Source organism: Pelophylax lessonae (genome assembly GCF_965119305.1).
Source record: "Pelophylax lessonae genome assembly, chromosome: 2".
NCBI classification, from domain to species: Eukaryota; Metazoa; Chordata; class Amphibia; order Anura; family Ranidae; genus Pelophylax; species Pelophylax lessonae.
In genome coordinates this window covers 233,258,532-233,276,511 of record NC_138769.1, presented here as the reverse complement: position 1 = coordinate 233,276,511, position 17,980 = coordinate 233,258,532, and the positions used below count along the sequence as shown (strand labels likewise).

Sequence of the window (17,980 nt, the reverse complement as noted above, 5' to 3'; positions counted from 1 at the left end):
AGTAGCATCTTGCCTCAACATGAAATAAAAACTTTACAACTCCCATTCTTTAAGCAACATTTTTATCTTGCCGCTACAAATAATTCCTCATTGGAGTTGGATCATAGTAGTGGAGATGAGCCAAAGTGAGTATTCGTTTGAAAAACAAGCTATTGCATACATTTTCTGTAATTTATATAGATTGACAAGGCTTATTATCCTATCATATATTATAAAGAACGGAAAAATCAATTGTGTGGGCTTAACGTGATAATAAAGGCTTGTGTTTATTATTTAAAAAAAAAAAAAAGTTATTTTTACCTGCTCTGTGCAGTGGTTTTGCACAAAGCAGCCTTGATCCTCCACTTCCAGGTCCCCCACTGGCACACCCGTCCCCTCCCCCTTGCTGAGTGCCCCCTTAGCAAACTGCTTATTATGGGGGCACTCGTGTGTGCTCCGTCCCGAGCTGCCTCTGTGTGTCCATAAGAAACATAAAGCGTGGCTCGGCCCCACCCTCTGCTCTCTCCTCACTGGCCGTGATTGTCAGCAGCGGGAGCCATTGGCTGTGTCTGGACATCAGGCTTGAGAAAGAGGCTTGGGGACCTTGAAATACATAGCTCTGCCCCTGACATCCAGATGATATCACTTCTGTTCTGCCCTGCATCCCATAAGAAGCTCTCCACCACCTTGTTGGTTTCCATTTCCTCATCTAAGCTGTCATCCAGCATGACGTCCTGACTTTCCAGGCTGCAGGTTGTAGAAGGAGGCTCCCAATTCCAGATGCAGGAGCCGACCGCTCATAGATTGTATACGAAAAATGCCAATTCTTTTCATGTGAGTTACTTTAGTCTGTTCAGAGCTGGTGCATTGAAATGAATGGAAAGTTACCCTAAACGCTCCAATTGGACGCTTTTAGCTGTTCTGCATAGACCTTTATGTACACACAACGCTTATTGCGCCATATACTCCATTACTACTGTTTTGCACAGAGAAGCCCACATCTTCCTCTTCTCTGGTCCCCCACCGACACTCCTGGCTCCCCCCTCTTCCACCAAGTGCCACACAGTAAGCTGAATGCTATGGGTGCTCTCACGCGTGCTTGCTTCTGAGCGTGCATGTGTCTATTGACACGCACAGCACTGACTGTTCAGCCCCAGTGAAGAGAGAGGTGCTGCTCTTGTGCATATTGCTGGATCGAGATAGGGCTCAGGTAAGCATAAAGGGGGATTGGGAGCTGCTTTTAGAAAGTTTTTTACCTTGATGCACAGAATGCTTTAAGGTTAAAAAAAAAAAAAAAGCATGCCTATCGGACCACTTTAATTAGAGGAGTGCTTTTCTTCTATTGTTTGGTCGTTGATTGGGTCAGCGACACAGCTGTACTCCTATTGTAACTATGGGCGTTACTTGGTGTATTTACTTAAAACCAGTAAATTAGTCTTAAAACAAACCACCTCTGACCTCCTAGCTGCAGACAGTTTCATCCTCATAGTACACAGCAGAAGGACTGAAGTTTTAAAGTGGTTGTAATTATGCCATCCAATCATTCCTCTTTTTTTTTTTTTTTTGGGACTTTAAAACGGCAACTAATATGTTCAACCAGTTTTTATATAAAAGTATAACTTTTATTTGACTGGATTAAAAAAGCCCTCCATGAGGCTTAAACATTTTTTAAAATTGACAATAGCAATAATAGCAGTTTAACTTTTTATAAATTTGTTTGCTGGGTGGTGATACCCAAGCCATACATGACTGTATGTCGCTCCAAGGTTTCATTTGTTAATGGAAAGGGAAATCCAACGCATTTCGAGAATTTCAAACATTATCTTCATCAGGGATATACAGCCGCCCTACAATGTGGAAAAACTACCGATAATCTGTTTGCATTGTGGATCATCACAACTATCAGGCCTATTAACAAAGTGTTACTCACATATATGCAACCATGTACCACTGTTCATAGGTTTGTCCACATCCCCTCCCCAGGTTCAGGACAGAAGGTGCCCACCAACTACTGTGTTTCCCCAAAAAGAAGACCTTTCGGGAAAGGCTGCATTAAAAGCCCTACTTAGAAAATAAGCCCTAGTTAAAGTCCCTGTAAAAACATGTAATCTATTTTGTAAAAAGGTTATATAATGTGCAATGTCTCCTTTTGTAACTTTTTTGTGGAAAATACCTTATTTACAGCACCGCTGAGCGCTCACGTGACCCGCTGGAAAGCTTTCTCCTCTCCTCTCGGCTGACGTCAGTGGCCCCTCCCTCTGCAGCGGGGCTGATGTCAGCGAGGATCTCGGCCCCTCCCTCTGTAGTATTCGGAGCAGGGAAGAAAAGATCCAGCGGGTCATGTGAGTTCCCAGCGGCGCTGTAAATAAGGTATTTTCTACAATAAAGTTACAAAAGGAAAGGAAACCTACTACACATTATATAATTTTTTTACAAAACGGGTTACATCATTTTACAATAGCTTTAACCAAGGTTTATTTTTGGGATAACAGAATTTAATAATACTGATTCCTGAGCTGACAGGGGACACAGGAACAGATTTTGTTTGTTTTATTCCTGTTTTTTTTTTTTTAAGAACATAGAGGGGGGTAAATTACACCGCACAAACACTGTGCGATCTATCATGCTTTAAAGTATCAGGATATTATTTTATTTTTTTAAGCGCCGGTTCACACTGGCGCAACGCTACTTTCAGGGGCGACCTCCGAGATCGCGGTGCGAGCAGCGCGCCGCGACCTCGGAGCGGCCGCCACAGACTTCATAACATTGAAGTCTATGGCGGTCGCCTCCTGGTCGCCCCAAAGAAGCTCTGGACCCTTTTTCTAGGTCGGAGCGACTTGTGTCGCTCCTATTAGAACGGGTCCGTAGCTTCCCTATGGGAGGCGACCTGTGAGGCGACCAGGTCGCCCTAGTGTGAACCGGGGCTAAGGGTTACGACCACTTTAGGATTGTCATTGTACATACTGTAAATAAATAAATAAGACCTCCCCTGAAAATAAGCCCTAGTGTGTTTTTTGTTGCCAAAATTATTATAAGACCTGGTCTTATTTTCGGGGGAAATAAAGTGAATTATAACTCAATTTGGATACATCTAGGTAGATATTGGTAAATCCAACCACAATATGAGTAAAGTGGCTGTAAAGGACATACTTCTTACCTTTAAAGCATTCTATGCATTAAGTAAAAAGAAAAAAACTCCCCACGAACTGTCTCCTCTCCCCCCCCCCCCCCAACCTCACCACCAAATCCCCAAACAATTACCTGGCACCTCTCAATCCTGTGGTGTCCCTGGCTGCAGCATCGCTTTTCCACAGACACAGGCAGCAGCTGGAGCCCGGGAGCTCTAGGCTTCTGTTTTGGTCAGTCGCACTCCTGTGAGGAGGGAGCTATGGATCCACACAGCCTGTATTGGGAGCACACCTGCATGAGTGCCTCCATAGCACAAAGCTTGCTAAGGAGGAGGGGACAACATTAGTGAAGGACCGCCAGAAAGGAGGCAAGCGACAGTTCTGTGTAATGTCATTGCACAGAGCAGGTACGTATACCCTCACTTTTATTTTAATAATAAAAAAAAAAAAGCTCAGCCTTTATTATCGCTTTAAGTTGGTTCTCAAACAGCTCATCTCAACTTGCTGATCCCTCCCAGAGCTTCTCTCTATGTTTTTATTAGAGATTAGAAGGCTGCCAAGTTCCTGCTGTGAGGGGGTGCAATTCTTCTGAGAAAAAGGACTTTGGGGCTTCACAGGTAGTTGTGAGTTTGAGGATGAATTTTTCCACATTGCTGGCAGCTACTGAGGTCAGCCATGGTTTGTTTACTGTTTGGTAAGAGTCTGTAAATGGTTGAATCTATTTATTTTTGGATAGTGTACAGAATGGTTAAAACACCTGTCAGGTAGGGTGTGTGTGTTTTTTTTGTTTTGTTTTTATGTCACCTATGTGTCGCAATAGGGAGCCTTCACTTTTACTTCTGTCCTGGAAGTACAGCAGAATGTAAGAATACATTTCCCCCAAGTAAGGGGAGATTGCCACTATAATATAATTGTTGGAACAAATTACTCCATTGGGCCCCTTTCCCACTGTCAGACTGATCAAGTCTGGTGGTCAGTTTTTCAGCGGACCCGATCAGACCCACCATTGTCCCCTATGGAACGGCGAATTTAACCTGTGTCCGTTTACACCTTCCGACTTCCAATCAGTTCCTCTAAAAACAGACGGATGGGGATCCCTTCTGTCTAGTGGATTGGATTGGATGGCAGTTAGGTGTAAAGGGCAGACAAGCTGTTTACATCCAAATGCCCATAGAGGAGGCTGTGTCTGTGTCCTCTCTGCATAAGCGGAGCAGACACAGCCCAGCCATCCACCTGCTCAGTGGGGATCAGTGGACAGAGCTGAGCAGGTGGACTCCAGCCGGATTCTGCCTCGTGTGGAAGGGGCCTTAGAAGACTTCTTCTTTCCATCACTTTGTCTTTCTGACAGTGGTGACCAGGACTAATTTGCGAGGATGAATCTCCTAATTTAATAATACAAAATACAATAAACACGTGACTGAGTTCCTTCTGCTTCCTACTGTATCAGCTAAGGAAAATTAGGTCGCTGACCAGTCCTAAATCTGCTTTTGATTACATCTATGTGAACTGCCTTGTCCTACCTATATTTTCTTGGTTTACTTGCATGTTTTCTTGGAAGTATTTTATTTATTTATTTATTTTTTTAAACTGAGCTTTCTTGCGATGTGATATTGCATTATGAGAATATTTGGGACTTCTCTGTTGAGAATTGGCTGTTGTCCCTTATCAATTGGCTTAAAGAGGATTACATGACATCACTCAGGTCCAACCAGATCCTGCTGTGCAAACACATCCTTGCTCGTGAAATATTTACAAAGTCACTTCAGTTACAGCCTGTCGATAAAGAATGATGTAGGCAAGGATCAATTTGCTCTTCTAGACACAGCAGGGTCAGACCTAGTGCTGGCATGTAGTATTTTTCTCTGTGAGTCATATAAACTAACCACACTTGCATTTATCTCATCATGATGACTAATAAAACAAATAATATCCTTCCTTGAGAGTAGTGCATGGCATATATGGTCCTGTTATTACATAATGAATGCTACATTTATAGTTGATATGAAATGATGTATGGAATTCAGATTGATATAAACAAGTGGCAATTGCAGTGAACATTCTTGTTCTTGTAAAGTTCATTTTTTTTTTTGCTAATAAAAAGAAAATTGCACTTCTATTTTAAGTGACGTTTACTAAAGGGGAACATCTTAGTTTTTAGGGTTCATTCATTCACATAGGTGCTCCTTTTGTCTATTTTTCTGTCCCAGCGCTGAGCTGTGTGCAGGCAGCCCATATTAGTGACTAGAATCGTATAGACTGTACGGACTCTCCCGCATAGCTCAGTTTGACCGGCACGCAGGTACGGGTGCACAATCCTGGATGCACAGGCTGCTCGTCAGGGTCCATGTACCCATTCTCAGAACTATGACTAAAAAGTAAACCAGGGCCCGCCCCGTACAGGGCTGAGCCCCATGTGTGAAATAGCCCTTAGAGGATATATGGTTTTTATTTTCCCTGTTATGGTTGAGCTTAATTTTAGGATGACCAATTCATAAGAATGCTTCTGCTTCTTTATTTGTTCAATTAGTTGAATGAGGTTGGGGGAGACTATAAAAGACCAGCTTCAGCAGACATGTTTCCATACCGCTTCATCAGTAGGATAACCATGTTGAGCTGTTTACATAGAGCAGGGGTCTGCAAACTGCGTGTCGGATGTGGCCCTTTTGTTGCCTGTATTTGGCACTTGGGCACTTTTTTTCCACCGATACGAGGTACTATTTCTCCCACTGATACCAGCGATAGGGAACTAATTCTCCCACTGACGCCAAATATGATGCACTAGTCATCCCACTGATACCAATGATGGTGCTCTATTCCACCCACTCTTACCAATTATGGGGCATCATTCTTTCAACTGACCCCAATTATGGGGGCACCTTCTCCCACTGATACCAGAGATAGGGAACTAATTCTCCCACTGACACCAAATATGATGCCCTAGTCATCCCACTGATACCAATGATGGTGCTCTATTCCACCCACTCTTACCAATTATGGGGCATCATTCTTTCAACTGACCCCAATTATGGGGGCACCTTCTCCCACTGATACCAGAGATAGGGAACTAATTCTCCCACTGACACCAAATATGATGCCCTAGTCATCCCACTGATACCAATGATGGTGCTCTATTCCACCCACTCTTACCAATTATGGGGCATCATTCTTTCAACTGACCCCAATTATGGAGGCACCTTCTCCCACTGATACCAGTGATGAGGCACTATTCCCTCCCACTGACAGCAATAATGTAATTGTTTTTCTCCCACTGATCACCAAGCCTATAGCATTTGCTCTGACTAATGTCAGGCCATTTCTACTCCTATTGGCCACAGTCCAACCCCTCTAAAGTTTGAAAGGCTGTAAACTTGCCCTTCGTATTAAAGGTTTGGCAACCCTTGTCATAGAGCAGTGATGGTGAACCTTGGCACCCCAGATGTTTTGGAACTACATTTCCCATGATGCTCATGAACTCTGCACTGTAGCAGAGCATCATGGCAAATGTAGTTCCAAAACATCTGGGGTGCCAAGGTTTGCCATCGCTGTCATAGAAGACGCTTGCAGCTGTTAGTGTGAGGTAGGATTTTTATATAAATGACATAAAATTCTAATTTTGAAATGATGTTTTTTGGCTTGCATTCTGCTTCTGTTTGTGCCATAAACCTTTTCTGCAATAATTACAATTGTTGATTATTGTGGTGCTCCGTTGAGAATTGTGTAAGGGTTTCATGTGACGTAAATGTGCAATAATGTAATTTTGTTGCCTTCTTTAAGACAAGCAAATGTTTAATCTGACATTTTCTCTGTTTTCTTTAGGGAGATAAGCCATAATTGGTTGACTTTATCCAACAGCAGTTTGGTGCCAGAATTGTACTCTCTGCAAGAAGTGTAAGTTTCTTTAATCTTTTATTATTTTGACAGGCCCGTGTGATTGTTAGAGAGGATGGCAAGTCTTTCACCAGATACCGACTACCCCATGTACATTTAATGCAGCAGAATCCAGTACCTGTACGTGATTCTGCACTTCCGGGTCTGGGCGCGCATGTGATTGTGTCCAATCACAGTGGGAGCAAATCACGGGGTCTGGCGGACATCCACCGATCGTTCAGGACACAGGCAGAATGGCGAACAGCCTATGTAAACAAGGCTGATCGCTGTTCTGTGACAAGGGAAGGCTGTAATCCTGTGTTTCTGCTAAGCAGGAACATGGATCTCTGCCTTCCCACAATACAAGCATTTCCTAGGAACACATTTGACTCTTTGATCGCCCCTGATGTTAACCCCTTCCCTGCCAGTGTCATTAGTACAGTGACCGTGTATATTTTTTAGCACTGATCACTGTATTTAGTGCCACTGGTTCCCGAAAAGTGTCAGGTGTCCAATTTTGTCCGCTGCTGTATCACAAGTCCCGCTATAAGTCACTGATCTACTTTTACTACTACTAGTAAAAAATAAAAATTAAAAAAATATATATCCTGTGAGGTCGCCCCGGCAAGTAGCGTCGCCCCAGTGTGAACGGGGTCTTAAGAACTTGTTTTGTGTTGAGAACTTTGTTACATGGTTTGCAAAAATGCACTGGACAATTGTCTGTATTTACCTTAATGTTACCTTAATGTTGTTTTTTGATGGGCCTGTTATGGGGTTGATTTACTAAAACTAGAGTGCAAAATCTGGTGCAGCTCTGCATAGAAACCAATCAGCTGCCAGGGTTTTTGTCAGCTCATTCCCCACAGTTACAACCTTTTGTACCACTTGCCCCACCCTATTAGATTGTAAATTTTTCTGAGCAGGACCCTTTTGTATTGTAAATGTATTGTCTCCCTTTTATATTGTAAAGCGCTGCGTAAAGTGTTGGCGCTATATAAATCCTGTATAATAATAATGTGTATTTCAGCACATACTGTACAATAAAATATTCAGGTGCAGTTTTCACTACGTCCAGTGCCCATAAAAACGAATGGGGTGGATGCTGAAGCTAACAAGGATTTTTGCATGCCTGCCCAGCGCAGCCCTGCGCACCTAGTGTGAAGAAGCCCTTAAACCTCACACACACAATAATATTGGACGAATGATCGCTCGTGTTTTTTTTCATATCGAAAATGAAGAGGTTACTAAAGTTACGAAAATGTATTCTTTCATGTCTGAGCATGCGTGGTCTTGGTCTTCTGTCTATTTTCGGGTGAATACTGTACTGCATAAACCACTTTACATCCAGGCCAATTCTGACACTTCGTAAAAACCATCATTTTTTTTTGCTAGAAAATTACTCAGAACCCCAAGACATTACATACAGGTTTTTATGTTTTTTAGCAATCCCCCAGGGAAAAAATGGCAGTCATTGCAACTTACACTGTATTTGCGCAGCAATTTTTCAAACGCAATTTTTTTATTTTTTTCGGGGGAGGGGGAACTTTCATGAATTGAAAAAAAAAAACACATTAAAGTTAGCCTGATTTTTTTTTTTTTTGTCGAATTGGAAAGATGGTGTTACGCCAATAGATACCTAACCTGCCATGCTTGAAAATTGCGCACACTCGTGGAATGATGCCAAAATCCAGTGCCTAAAATTCTCCATAGGCTAAGCTTTAAAAAAAATGTAACATTTTATCTGTTTAGAATTACAGAGGAGGTGTTGTGCTAGAATTATTGCTTTTGCTCTAACTTTTGCGGCTATACCTTACATGTGTGGTTTGAACTCGGTTTTCATATGTGGGCGCCACATACGTATGCATTCGCTTCTGCGTGTGAGCAGGCAGGAATGGGGGTGCTTTGGTGTAAAGGTGGAAAAAAGGCCAGTGCGCTACCAATGGGGTATGAGACGTATAGGTATGTGAAATATATCAATAAATTCAATAGTAAAAAAAGTATTATTCTGCAGAAAAGGCAGCCAATTGTGTAGTGTCACCATGTACTAAATGCAATAAGAATAAAGTAAGAATCTGCGCTATTTTCTCAATGGGCAGAAAAACACTCTAATGAATATATAAGAAAATAATTTCTCAATAAAAGATGTCAATAAGTGTCTTGATTGCTATATCGACTCTGATTCTTTAGGAATCGCACAATCAATCAATAGATGGATGTGACAAATGTAAGATGTCTTAATCAATGTCGGGACTCCAATTCCTTAGCAATCGCACACTAAATGATGAGTGGATGTGACTACTGTGAAAAAGGAGGGAAAGTAGGAACTGACCAATGTATATGGTAAACAACCACTCAAATGAATATATATCAAGATCTACAATGCCATGAATCCCATAATAAACAATGATGAAAAATTAAGAACAAGGTAAAAATCCAATGTGCATTGTGCAAGATTAAATAGATCAATAAATGATCATATAAATAACATACATCACATAATACACAGTGGTGATAAAGTGCCAAAAATGAAAATGATGACAATAACATTTACCTTGTTCTTAATTTTTCATTGTTTATTATGGGATTCATGGCATTGTAGATCTTGATATATATTCATTTGAGTGGTTGTTTACCATATACATTGGTCAGTTCCTACTTTCCCTCCTTTTTCACAGTAGTCACAATGATGGTTTTTACGAAGTGTCAGAATTGGCCTGGATGTAAAGTGGTTTATGCAGTACAGTATTCACCCGAAAATAGACAGAAGACCAAGACCACGCATGCTCAGACATGAAAGAATACATTTTCGTAACTTTAGTAACCTCTTCATTTTCGATATGAAAAAAAACACGAGCGATCAATATACATTGGTCAGTTCCTACTTTCCCTCCTTTTTTACAGTTGTCACATCCACTCATCATTTAGGCTGCATTCACATGTCAGCGTATGATCGCGGGCAGAACCGCCGCGGTTCCGCCCGCGATTCGGAGATTTATTGCAAATCGCGGGACACCTAGCGTTGCCCGTTGATTTGCAATAGCCCCCCAAACGCCGAGCGATGTTGCCGCGATTTACGCCCGCCGAATCGCGGCAACAACGCGCAAACAAAATCGCGGGACGCAATACGCTCCAAATAAGTACAAGAACTTCTTTGGAGCGTATTGCGTCCCGCGATTTTGTTTGCGCGACGGGCAACGCTAGGCGTCCCGCGATTTGCAATCTCCGGATCGTGGGCGGAACCGCGGCGGTTCTGCCCGCGATTATACGCTGACATGTGAATGCAGCCTTAGCCATGCACACTGGACGTTTTTGGAGCTGCTGTTAGCAGCGTCAGACGTTTTTTTTTTTTTTTGCAGCTGCAGAACGCCCATCCATGTTATTCTATGGACTCATGCACACATAGAGCTTTTAGGAGCTCCAAGTGGCATAGGCGTTTTACAGCTCCAAAAAAAACCCAGGAACTGTGCGTTCTGGAGCTGCAGCGCCAAGCTGTAAAAACGTCTGACGCTGCTAAAGGCTGAATAACGTTGCTTAACGTGCATTAAGCCACGTTATACGTTTTTTTTTTTTCTTCCATTCAAAATCAATGGTTCCCTATGGGAGCCTATTGATTTGATTTGAGGATGATCCGACTTGCGGTGCGACTTGCGTTGTGAGAATCTTGAGGGGGGAACGCCACGCCAAAATGGGGCCGAAAAAACTGCGTGCCCCCCCCCCCCCAAAAAAAATCCATACCAAACCCTTATCCGAGCATGCAGCCCGGCAGGACGAGCGGGCGGCCCCACCCCCCCTGAACCATACCAGGCCACACGCCCTCAACATGTTGATGAGGACAAGGGCTTCTTCCCAACAACCCTGTCCGGTGGTTGTGGGGGTCTGCGGGCAGGGGGCTCATCGGAATCTGGAAGCCCCCCAGATCCCGGATTCCCTCCCTATGTGAATGGGTATGGGGTACATTGTACCCCATACCCATTCACCCCATAAAAGGCAGTGTATGTAAATAATGACAGGAGACGTTTTGAAAAGTTTATTAAAAATCTTCATCCGGTCTTCTCCTCTCCGCTCTTCTGGTCTTCTCCTCTCCGCTCTTCTGCCCTCCGCTCTTCTGCTCTTTTGCCCTTCTGCTCTTTTGCCTCCTCTGGTCTTCTTCTTCCGACGCTGTCCCCGGTGATTATGCCGGTCTCTGCAGCTTATTATATAGCCATTAGGGGCATGGCCTCCCAGTGACCTCTCTGGGAGGCCCCGCCCCCTTATGTCACCGTCGTCGGAGTGGGGAATTTTTTGTTTGGCGTCCCATTTTAAAAAGAGACCCAACCTAAAAAAAAAACCACAAGAGCCTTTGACAGTGTGCTTGCTCATTTCAAGCCAGTTTTGCATTCTTATTCAGGTCTATGAGAATGCAAAATTTGCTTGAAATGGGTCCGATGGACCTATCAATTCTGAATGATCTTGGAATTGTCTCAATACAAACTCAAGCCTTTTGACACAGGCCCTGTTCACGCTGTCCAGGAATCTGTTGATCTGAAGCTATTCATACCCCTCACAAGGTCCTGCAGCATCCACTGTAATAGTATGTGTGCCTGTAGCAATCGGTCACGTTTGGTAGCTGGCACTTGTAGAAGAAAGTGCTCGACAGTGGACTCCATAAATTGTTTGTTGGGTAAAATATGCACCATGTAAAAGGCTAATATTTCCATGTATAAAAAATGCAATCTTGTATCATTGGCTTTTACTTCAGTAAAAATGTTTGTGCTTTTTCTAGGAAAATGAATTACAACGAGCTAACGGCAATCCCTCCCCTTGGAGAACCAACAGCTAATATTACTCTTCTTTCTTTGTAAGTGTTAATGAGAGATTGTTGATAGATTGCTATCCACATTTATTTGATGTCTCTTCTTTAAAATGGCAAATACATTCCTGCATATATCAGTTGTTACCACATTCTGACTTTTTCCCACTTCTAACAAAGTCATAAATAATATTTGGGACCTCCTTTTGAGTTTAGTTTCCTTACCTTTTTATATTGAGCCTGTTTTGAGACAGGGAGTTAGTTAAATGAAAGACTACTTGTAGGGCTGGGAAAAATCTCAAAACCCAAATGGCAAATGTATCAACTATATTGACTTGACATCTAACTTTTACCATGATTTGTCAATAGGTAGGTATCTTTACTACTTATTGTCTTAGGTGGAATCCAAAATTTGGTTAGCTTTTTTCATCTGCTATTTAACTAACCACTTGCCGACCTGTACATATACTGGGGCAGAGCGGCTCATACAGTCACTGTAATGTACATAGGGGCTGTCTACTAGGTCAGTGCATGCATCCAGAAACCCGAGCTGTCATTCGCTGCAGCACAAGCCGATCAGTGGATCCCTGCCAATGTTATGGCTGAGCGAATGACAGAAGAAAGTCCTGTGTTGGTAAACAACATAAGGCTCTATACAGACAGCAGCCGTGTGTTTTTTTTTTTTTTTTTGCCCTCCCTACAAAGCAGGAAGCAAAAACCGGTGCATTGCTTAGTAAAAACAGCACACAGTAAACATTGTTAGGCACGTGTTTAACCTCTTGATCGCCCCCTTGCCAGCCAGTGTCATTAGTACAGTGACAGTGTGTATTTTTAGCACTGATCACTGTATTAGTGTCACTGTGGGTGGGTGTATGGCTGTGATACACTCCCGCGAGACTAGTCCCGACTCCAGACGGGGCTGTCCAAGGCGAGGGAGGCGGCCTAAGAAGGCAGAACGACGTCACGAAAATATCAGCCAGTTCCGGGGCCGATACCGATATATCAGGGGAAAGTGCATACCGGCCGATCCCTAATTTTCGTCCACCCTAATTTCAAGCACCACCCTCCTCTTTAAAGCTTCTTATCTGTTATTCTAACATAATCAGCATCACGGAGTGATTTTCAGCCTTGTCCTCATCCAACGCTGACACCTGTGTTATTGAGAGAATCGTTGACATGTCACCTGTTGTGGCAGGGCTTAAAAGCAGTGGAATGTTTTTTGTTTTTTTTTTGGAATTTTAGTTAATTTTTATGGCAAAGAGTGACTTTGTTATTAATTGCAATTCATCTGATCACTCTTCATAACATTCTGGAGTATATGCAAATTGCCATTGTAAAAACGGAGGCAGCATACTTTGTGAAAATATTTGTGTCATTCTCAATACTTTGCAATTGAATATGAAATCCGTAAGGAATAAAAAGAAATGTGTTTTGCCTGCTCACTCATGTTTTCTTTAAAAATGGTGCATACTGTATATTACCAATTCTTCAAGGGTATGCAATCCTTTAAACACAACTGTATGTGGTCAGCCCTCTGCCTGCTGGAATACAGAAGTTTCTTGCTACAGCAACAGAGTTAAAAAAAAATGAAATAAATGAATGCGAGGACAGGAAATTTGAGGGATACATTTTTGGGTAAATATCAGCAAATGTTAGCATTGTGTGATATTATTTACAGGTTTATTTAGTTAGGTTTTATAGTTTATGCTATAATGTTTTTTTTTTTTTTTCTTTTAATCTGCAGAATACATAATAAAATTTCAGAGCTAAACGGAGATTTGCTTCAGCAGTACCTTTCATTGGAAACCTTAGACCTCAGCTCAAATCTTCTCACAGAAATAAAAAGCTCTTATTTTCCACGGATCCCTTTGAAGTACTTGTGAGTGATCTGTTTGTGTCAGTTTTATAACATTGTGATTGTTTTTGACCCAGATACCTTTGTTGCGGCATTTTTAAACACTGATTTGAAAATAATTGATTCTTTTATGATATGCAGAAAACAGGGTTGATTGTTTTTTATTTGTAACGCGGCCTAGAATTGACAGTTCTAGTATCAGATTAGACACTTTATTGAGCTTCCTGTGTTTTTTTTTTTTTCTACTGTGATTTTCTTCTTAGGATGTTTTGCATTTAAATCTGAAATTTAGGTTTTCTTTGGGTGAGGAATGGGTTTTTTGCATCGTGTCTAACGTTGAAGTACTTTAAAAAAGGTCCCGACGAGTGAGTCCTCCCCATTGTTATGGACATTTTTATAAGTAGGCAACTCCTATCCTCATATTGGTTACTGGTTATAAATTAAGAATTACTGCAGTAGGGAACGGACATAAAAAGATATGTTCAGCATCTTTCCAAAATAACTGTTCGCTTTCATTTGACACAGTTGAAGGCTTTTATACACCTGATTACGTAGGTATCACATGAAAATTACAATTGTACTTTTATGATAACAAGGGGCGTAACATAGGCAGGCTAATTCTAATTAGGACTAGAAAGAATGCAAAGATGTAATGAAAATGTTATTAGTGCCGTGATCACAATGAGTTCAGTGTGCAATATATACAAAATAGAATACAATAATATACAGAACTTACAAATTTCCTTTAGCCCCCATTCACACTAGCGCGACTTGTCAGGCGACTTGGTCACCTGACAAGTCGCGGTGGGTCGCTCGCCATTGATTAGCACAGGACCCGTCCTAATAGGAGCGACACAAGTCGCTCCGACTTAGAAAAAGGGTCCTGTACTACTTTGGGGCGACCTGGAGGCAACTTGCATTGACTTCAATGATATGAAGTCCGTGCAAGTCGCGCCGAGGACGCGGTGCATGCTGTGCACCGTGACTTCACAGGTCGCCCCACCAAGTCGTGTCGCCCCTGTCTGAACGGGGTCTTACACCATCTATTGACAAAAAACCTTGTATCGATTTCACAGAATGTTAACACGTTCTGTGAAGGAGGGAAAGATAATTCTGTCATTTTATCTACCCCTCCCCTAGTCACAGTACTGACGTTCAGCTACCCCCAATGCTAACCTCCCAGATGCATACTTGTTTTGATCCGAAAGCTGAGGTTCCACTGCTTGTTTCCATCTAGTAGTGCAAGTCTTCTCCATCCTAGCCTTGCCTGTGCATTGCTGTCCTATAGACTTCTGTTAGTCTGTGTCCGGAGGCCAGAGACGGCCCCATAGACCTGTGGGGCACCAATGTGCACAATAGGGAAAACTTGCTTGATGTAAACAAACAGGGGTACCATAGCCATTGGATTGAGACAAGTATGCATTTGTGAAGGAGAAGTGCGAATTAGGTTAGGTCAGAAGAGGACAAAAAAGGATAAACGCACGTTCTAACATGCACTTCTTTTCCTTTAATGTGCTGTGGACTGTTGGTAGCAGGACACTTTTTAATTTTATGTGAAATCCTGAGATTTGGCAGTTTATAATTACTAAACTGTAATTTCATCTTTTTTCTTTCCTTTACGTGGCCAGTGAGAATTAACTTTAGTTTCATTCTTTTGTGTTCTGTTCAGATGATCTGTGCTTTCTCCACATTGTATTGTACTCATTCTGATCAAATCAGACAAAATAAGTACTTGTTTGTACCATACTGCGTCACTGAACTACAGCTAAATGCTTGTAAAGTTCATGGGCATTATTCGGGGATCATTGATCATTGTGGTTTGTGAAGGAACAATACCATATGTTTCCAATTTACAATATTCCCAGACTTCATTTCTAAAGATTGAGAAGATAATTCCTTCACTACACTAAGAGTTACACCCTCCAAAGCTGTTTGGCGGTTGTAAAATGTTAATTTCTTTCCTAATTCCCATTCCTGTCCATATTAAAGCAGAGTTCAAGTGGTTTTTTTCTTTCTTTAAAAACACCCCTAGGTTGTATACATCTAATCCTATAACAAGCGGCATTATTATCTAATGTAGGTTTTTTAAATGTTATTTATTTTAAGAAAAAAGTGTAATATTTGCGCTAGTATTTAGATAATGCGTGAAATATCAAGGTGTCAATCATCAAAAAATATATATATATTCATATATGTAAATTTAAACATGGGGATAGCAGCACCTAAAATATATTGTACATAATAAAAAATAACGTATAGAAAGTAAATGCGCTTATCCAAAATAAGTGCTAAAAAATCATTATTAGCAACAATTATAAAAGGTTGTTTTTCACAAACAAAGTGAAATGTTTAAACCAAAAATGAGTCCATGGTTAAATAGATGAAAAAAAGTCCCATAGTGTGATCAGGTACAGATTCCCAACAAGCATTCAGAGGTGAGTCTTCCTGAAATATATATGCGATTCTATTTAAATACACCGTGCTCCACTGCACACAAGAGGATTTGCCTCTTAACAGGTGGGATCTACCTTTGCAGGTCTAACACCGCCTTTTTACAGCTTTTTTAACGCAAGCAAAGAGCGCCAAGCGTGTTCCCATGTTGACTGTGGGCAGCCAAAGCCCCCTGGTATGTCCTTCTGGGATATGGTGCTGCTGGCTACCCAGCATACACCTCCTGATTGCGTGCATCTGCATAAGCATAGTGATGCTACAATTGCTGCCGCACATGGCATATCTCGCCGCGACGAGGTACTGTGAAAGCAGAGGAGAACATAAAAAAAGGTATATTCACAAATTTTGAAAAAAAAAAAAAGAAACAGTCTGAAAGGGGCCTTAAGCTGATTTCAGCAAACATATTTTTAACCGAAATGAGAATACAGGAAGTTGTCACGAACACGGGGGTGGGAAGTTAATAAAATGCCTGGAACTCCGCTTTAAGTATTTGTGAGTTTATTGAAAGTATGTAATTGATCTCATTTTTCAAAAAAGACCCCTTGAAGATAAATGACAGTTTTGTGTTTGCCTGGGCAGTCCCTCGGCCCTTCTAAAACAATTTGGTTAGTCATGAAAGATGTTGGCATTAGGTGTGCATGTATCCATTTTTGCAGGCTTGACTAATGCTGCCCATACACGTATAAAAACTCTGGCCGTTTGCAGTGTGAATGACTGTTCATCGCTCGATAGCGACTTGTTCACTAACTGACAGAATAAACAAAACCATTTTCCATGATCAAAAGTGATTGGTCAATAATAACATATATAATTGCGGTTTACAAATACTGTAAGAACATGCGCAATACAAGACAGATTCTTTTTTGATTACATTATACACGTATACACTTTCGTTGAAACTGTAAAAGTTTTCGATCAGATCCATCGACATTAGCCAAGCCTAAAAAAAAAATCGAAATTGATGTTAAAGTTGGGTCCACTAACGGCACGAATCTCAGTCTTTCTGAAAATTAGCATTTTCGGCCAAAACCCTATATGTGTATTAGGGATCGACCGATTATCGAGGGCCGATATTGACTTTTGCCGATATATCTGTATCGGCCCCAGAACTGGCTGATATTGCCGATATTCCAAATATTGCTCATGTAAGGGTAAAATGATGTCACATAGCATAATTCCATTTACAAATGTTATTGAATATGCCACTCACGTATGTACAAATTAAAGCTAAATGCAATAAAGTGATGTCATGACATCACTTCCGGTACTTGGCGCCAGATTAAAAAAAATTACAGCATACAAAACAGCCAAACTTGGCATTTTGAATGCTTTTAAGTGCAGAGGAGGGGTTTGGGGTCTTTTCAGATCCCTCCATAAGAGTACCTATCTAGTAAAAATAAATAAATAAATGTTTTAAATGTATGAAAATATCGGCCGATATTGATATGCATTGGCCAAAATATCGGTATCGGCAACGAAAAACCGATATTGGTCGATCACTAATGTGTATGTCCGGCTTAAAACGTTTGTTAGCCTAAAAAATAAAAATTATTTAAAGCACACAGTGCTTGTGCTGTATAATTTGGCCCTTTGTATCACCTGAAATACCTGACTGATCCTGCCTGGTTCTGGCCACCCCCCTGTAAGCTGACCACGATTATCATGGCTGCTGAGCTCTGTTCGGTTTATGTGCCTGCGTCTTCTGCAGCTCTCCTCTGTCCTCCTCTCCCCGCCTGTCACAGCTAGTGACAGTGCTGTCCCTCCCTTCCTGTTGCTGAAATTACTTTTTTTTTTTTTTTTTTTCTATACAATCCTCTGTGTTTTTAGTAATGTTAGAGCCCAGTGTCTGTGCTTTATAAAAAAAAAAAAAAAAAATGTTGTTCTGTACCTTCTTTCAGAGGGCCGCTTGGC

The 17,980-nt window shown here is 41.5% G+C and overlaps 1 protein-coding gene across 1 annotated transcript in view; it reads left to right on the top strand.

The window, feature by feature from the left end:
* The window catches only part of LRIG2 (leucine rich repeats and immunoglobulin like domains 2), a 111,014-nt gene that overhangs the window by 35,718 nt on the left and 57,316 nt on the right, over positions 1–17,980 (top strand). Inside the window, exons 2-4 of the mRNA XM_082246119.1 lie at positions 6,924–6,995; positions 11,737–11,811; positions 13,508–13,642. Coding sequence (XP_082102245.1) covers positions 6,924–6,995; positions 11,737–11,811; positions 13,508–13,642 — 282 coding nt within the window. The remainder of the gene's footprint in view (positions 1–6,923; positions 6,996–11,736; positions 11,812–13,507; positions 13,643–17,980) is intronic.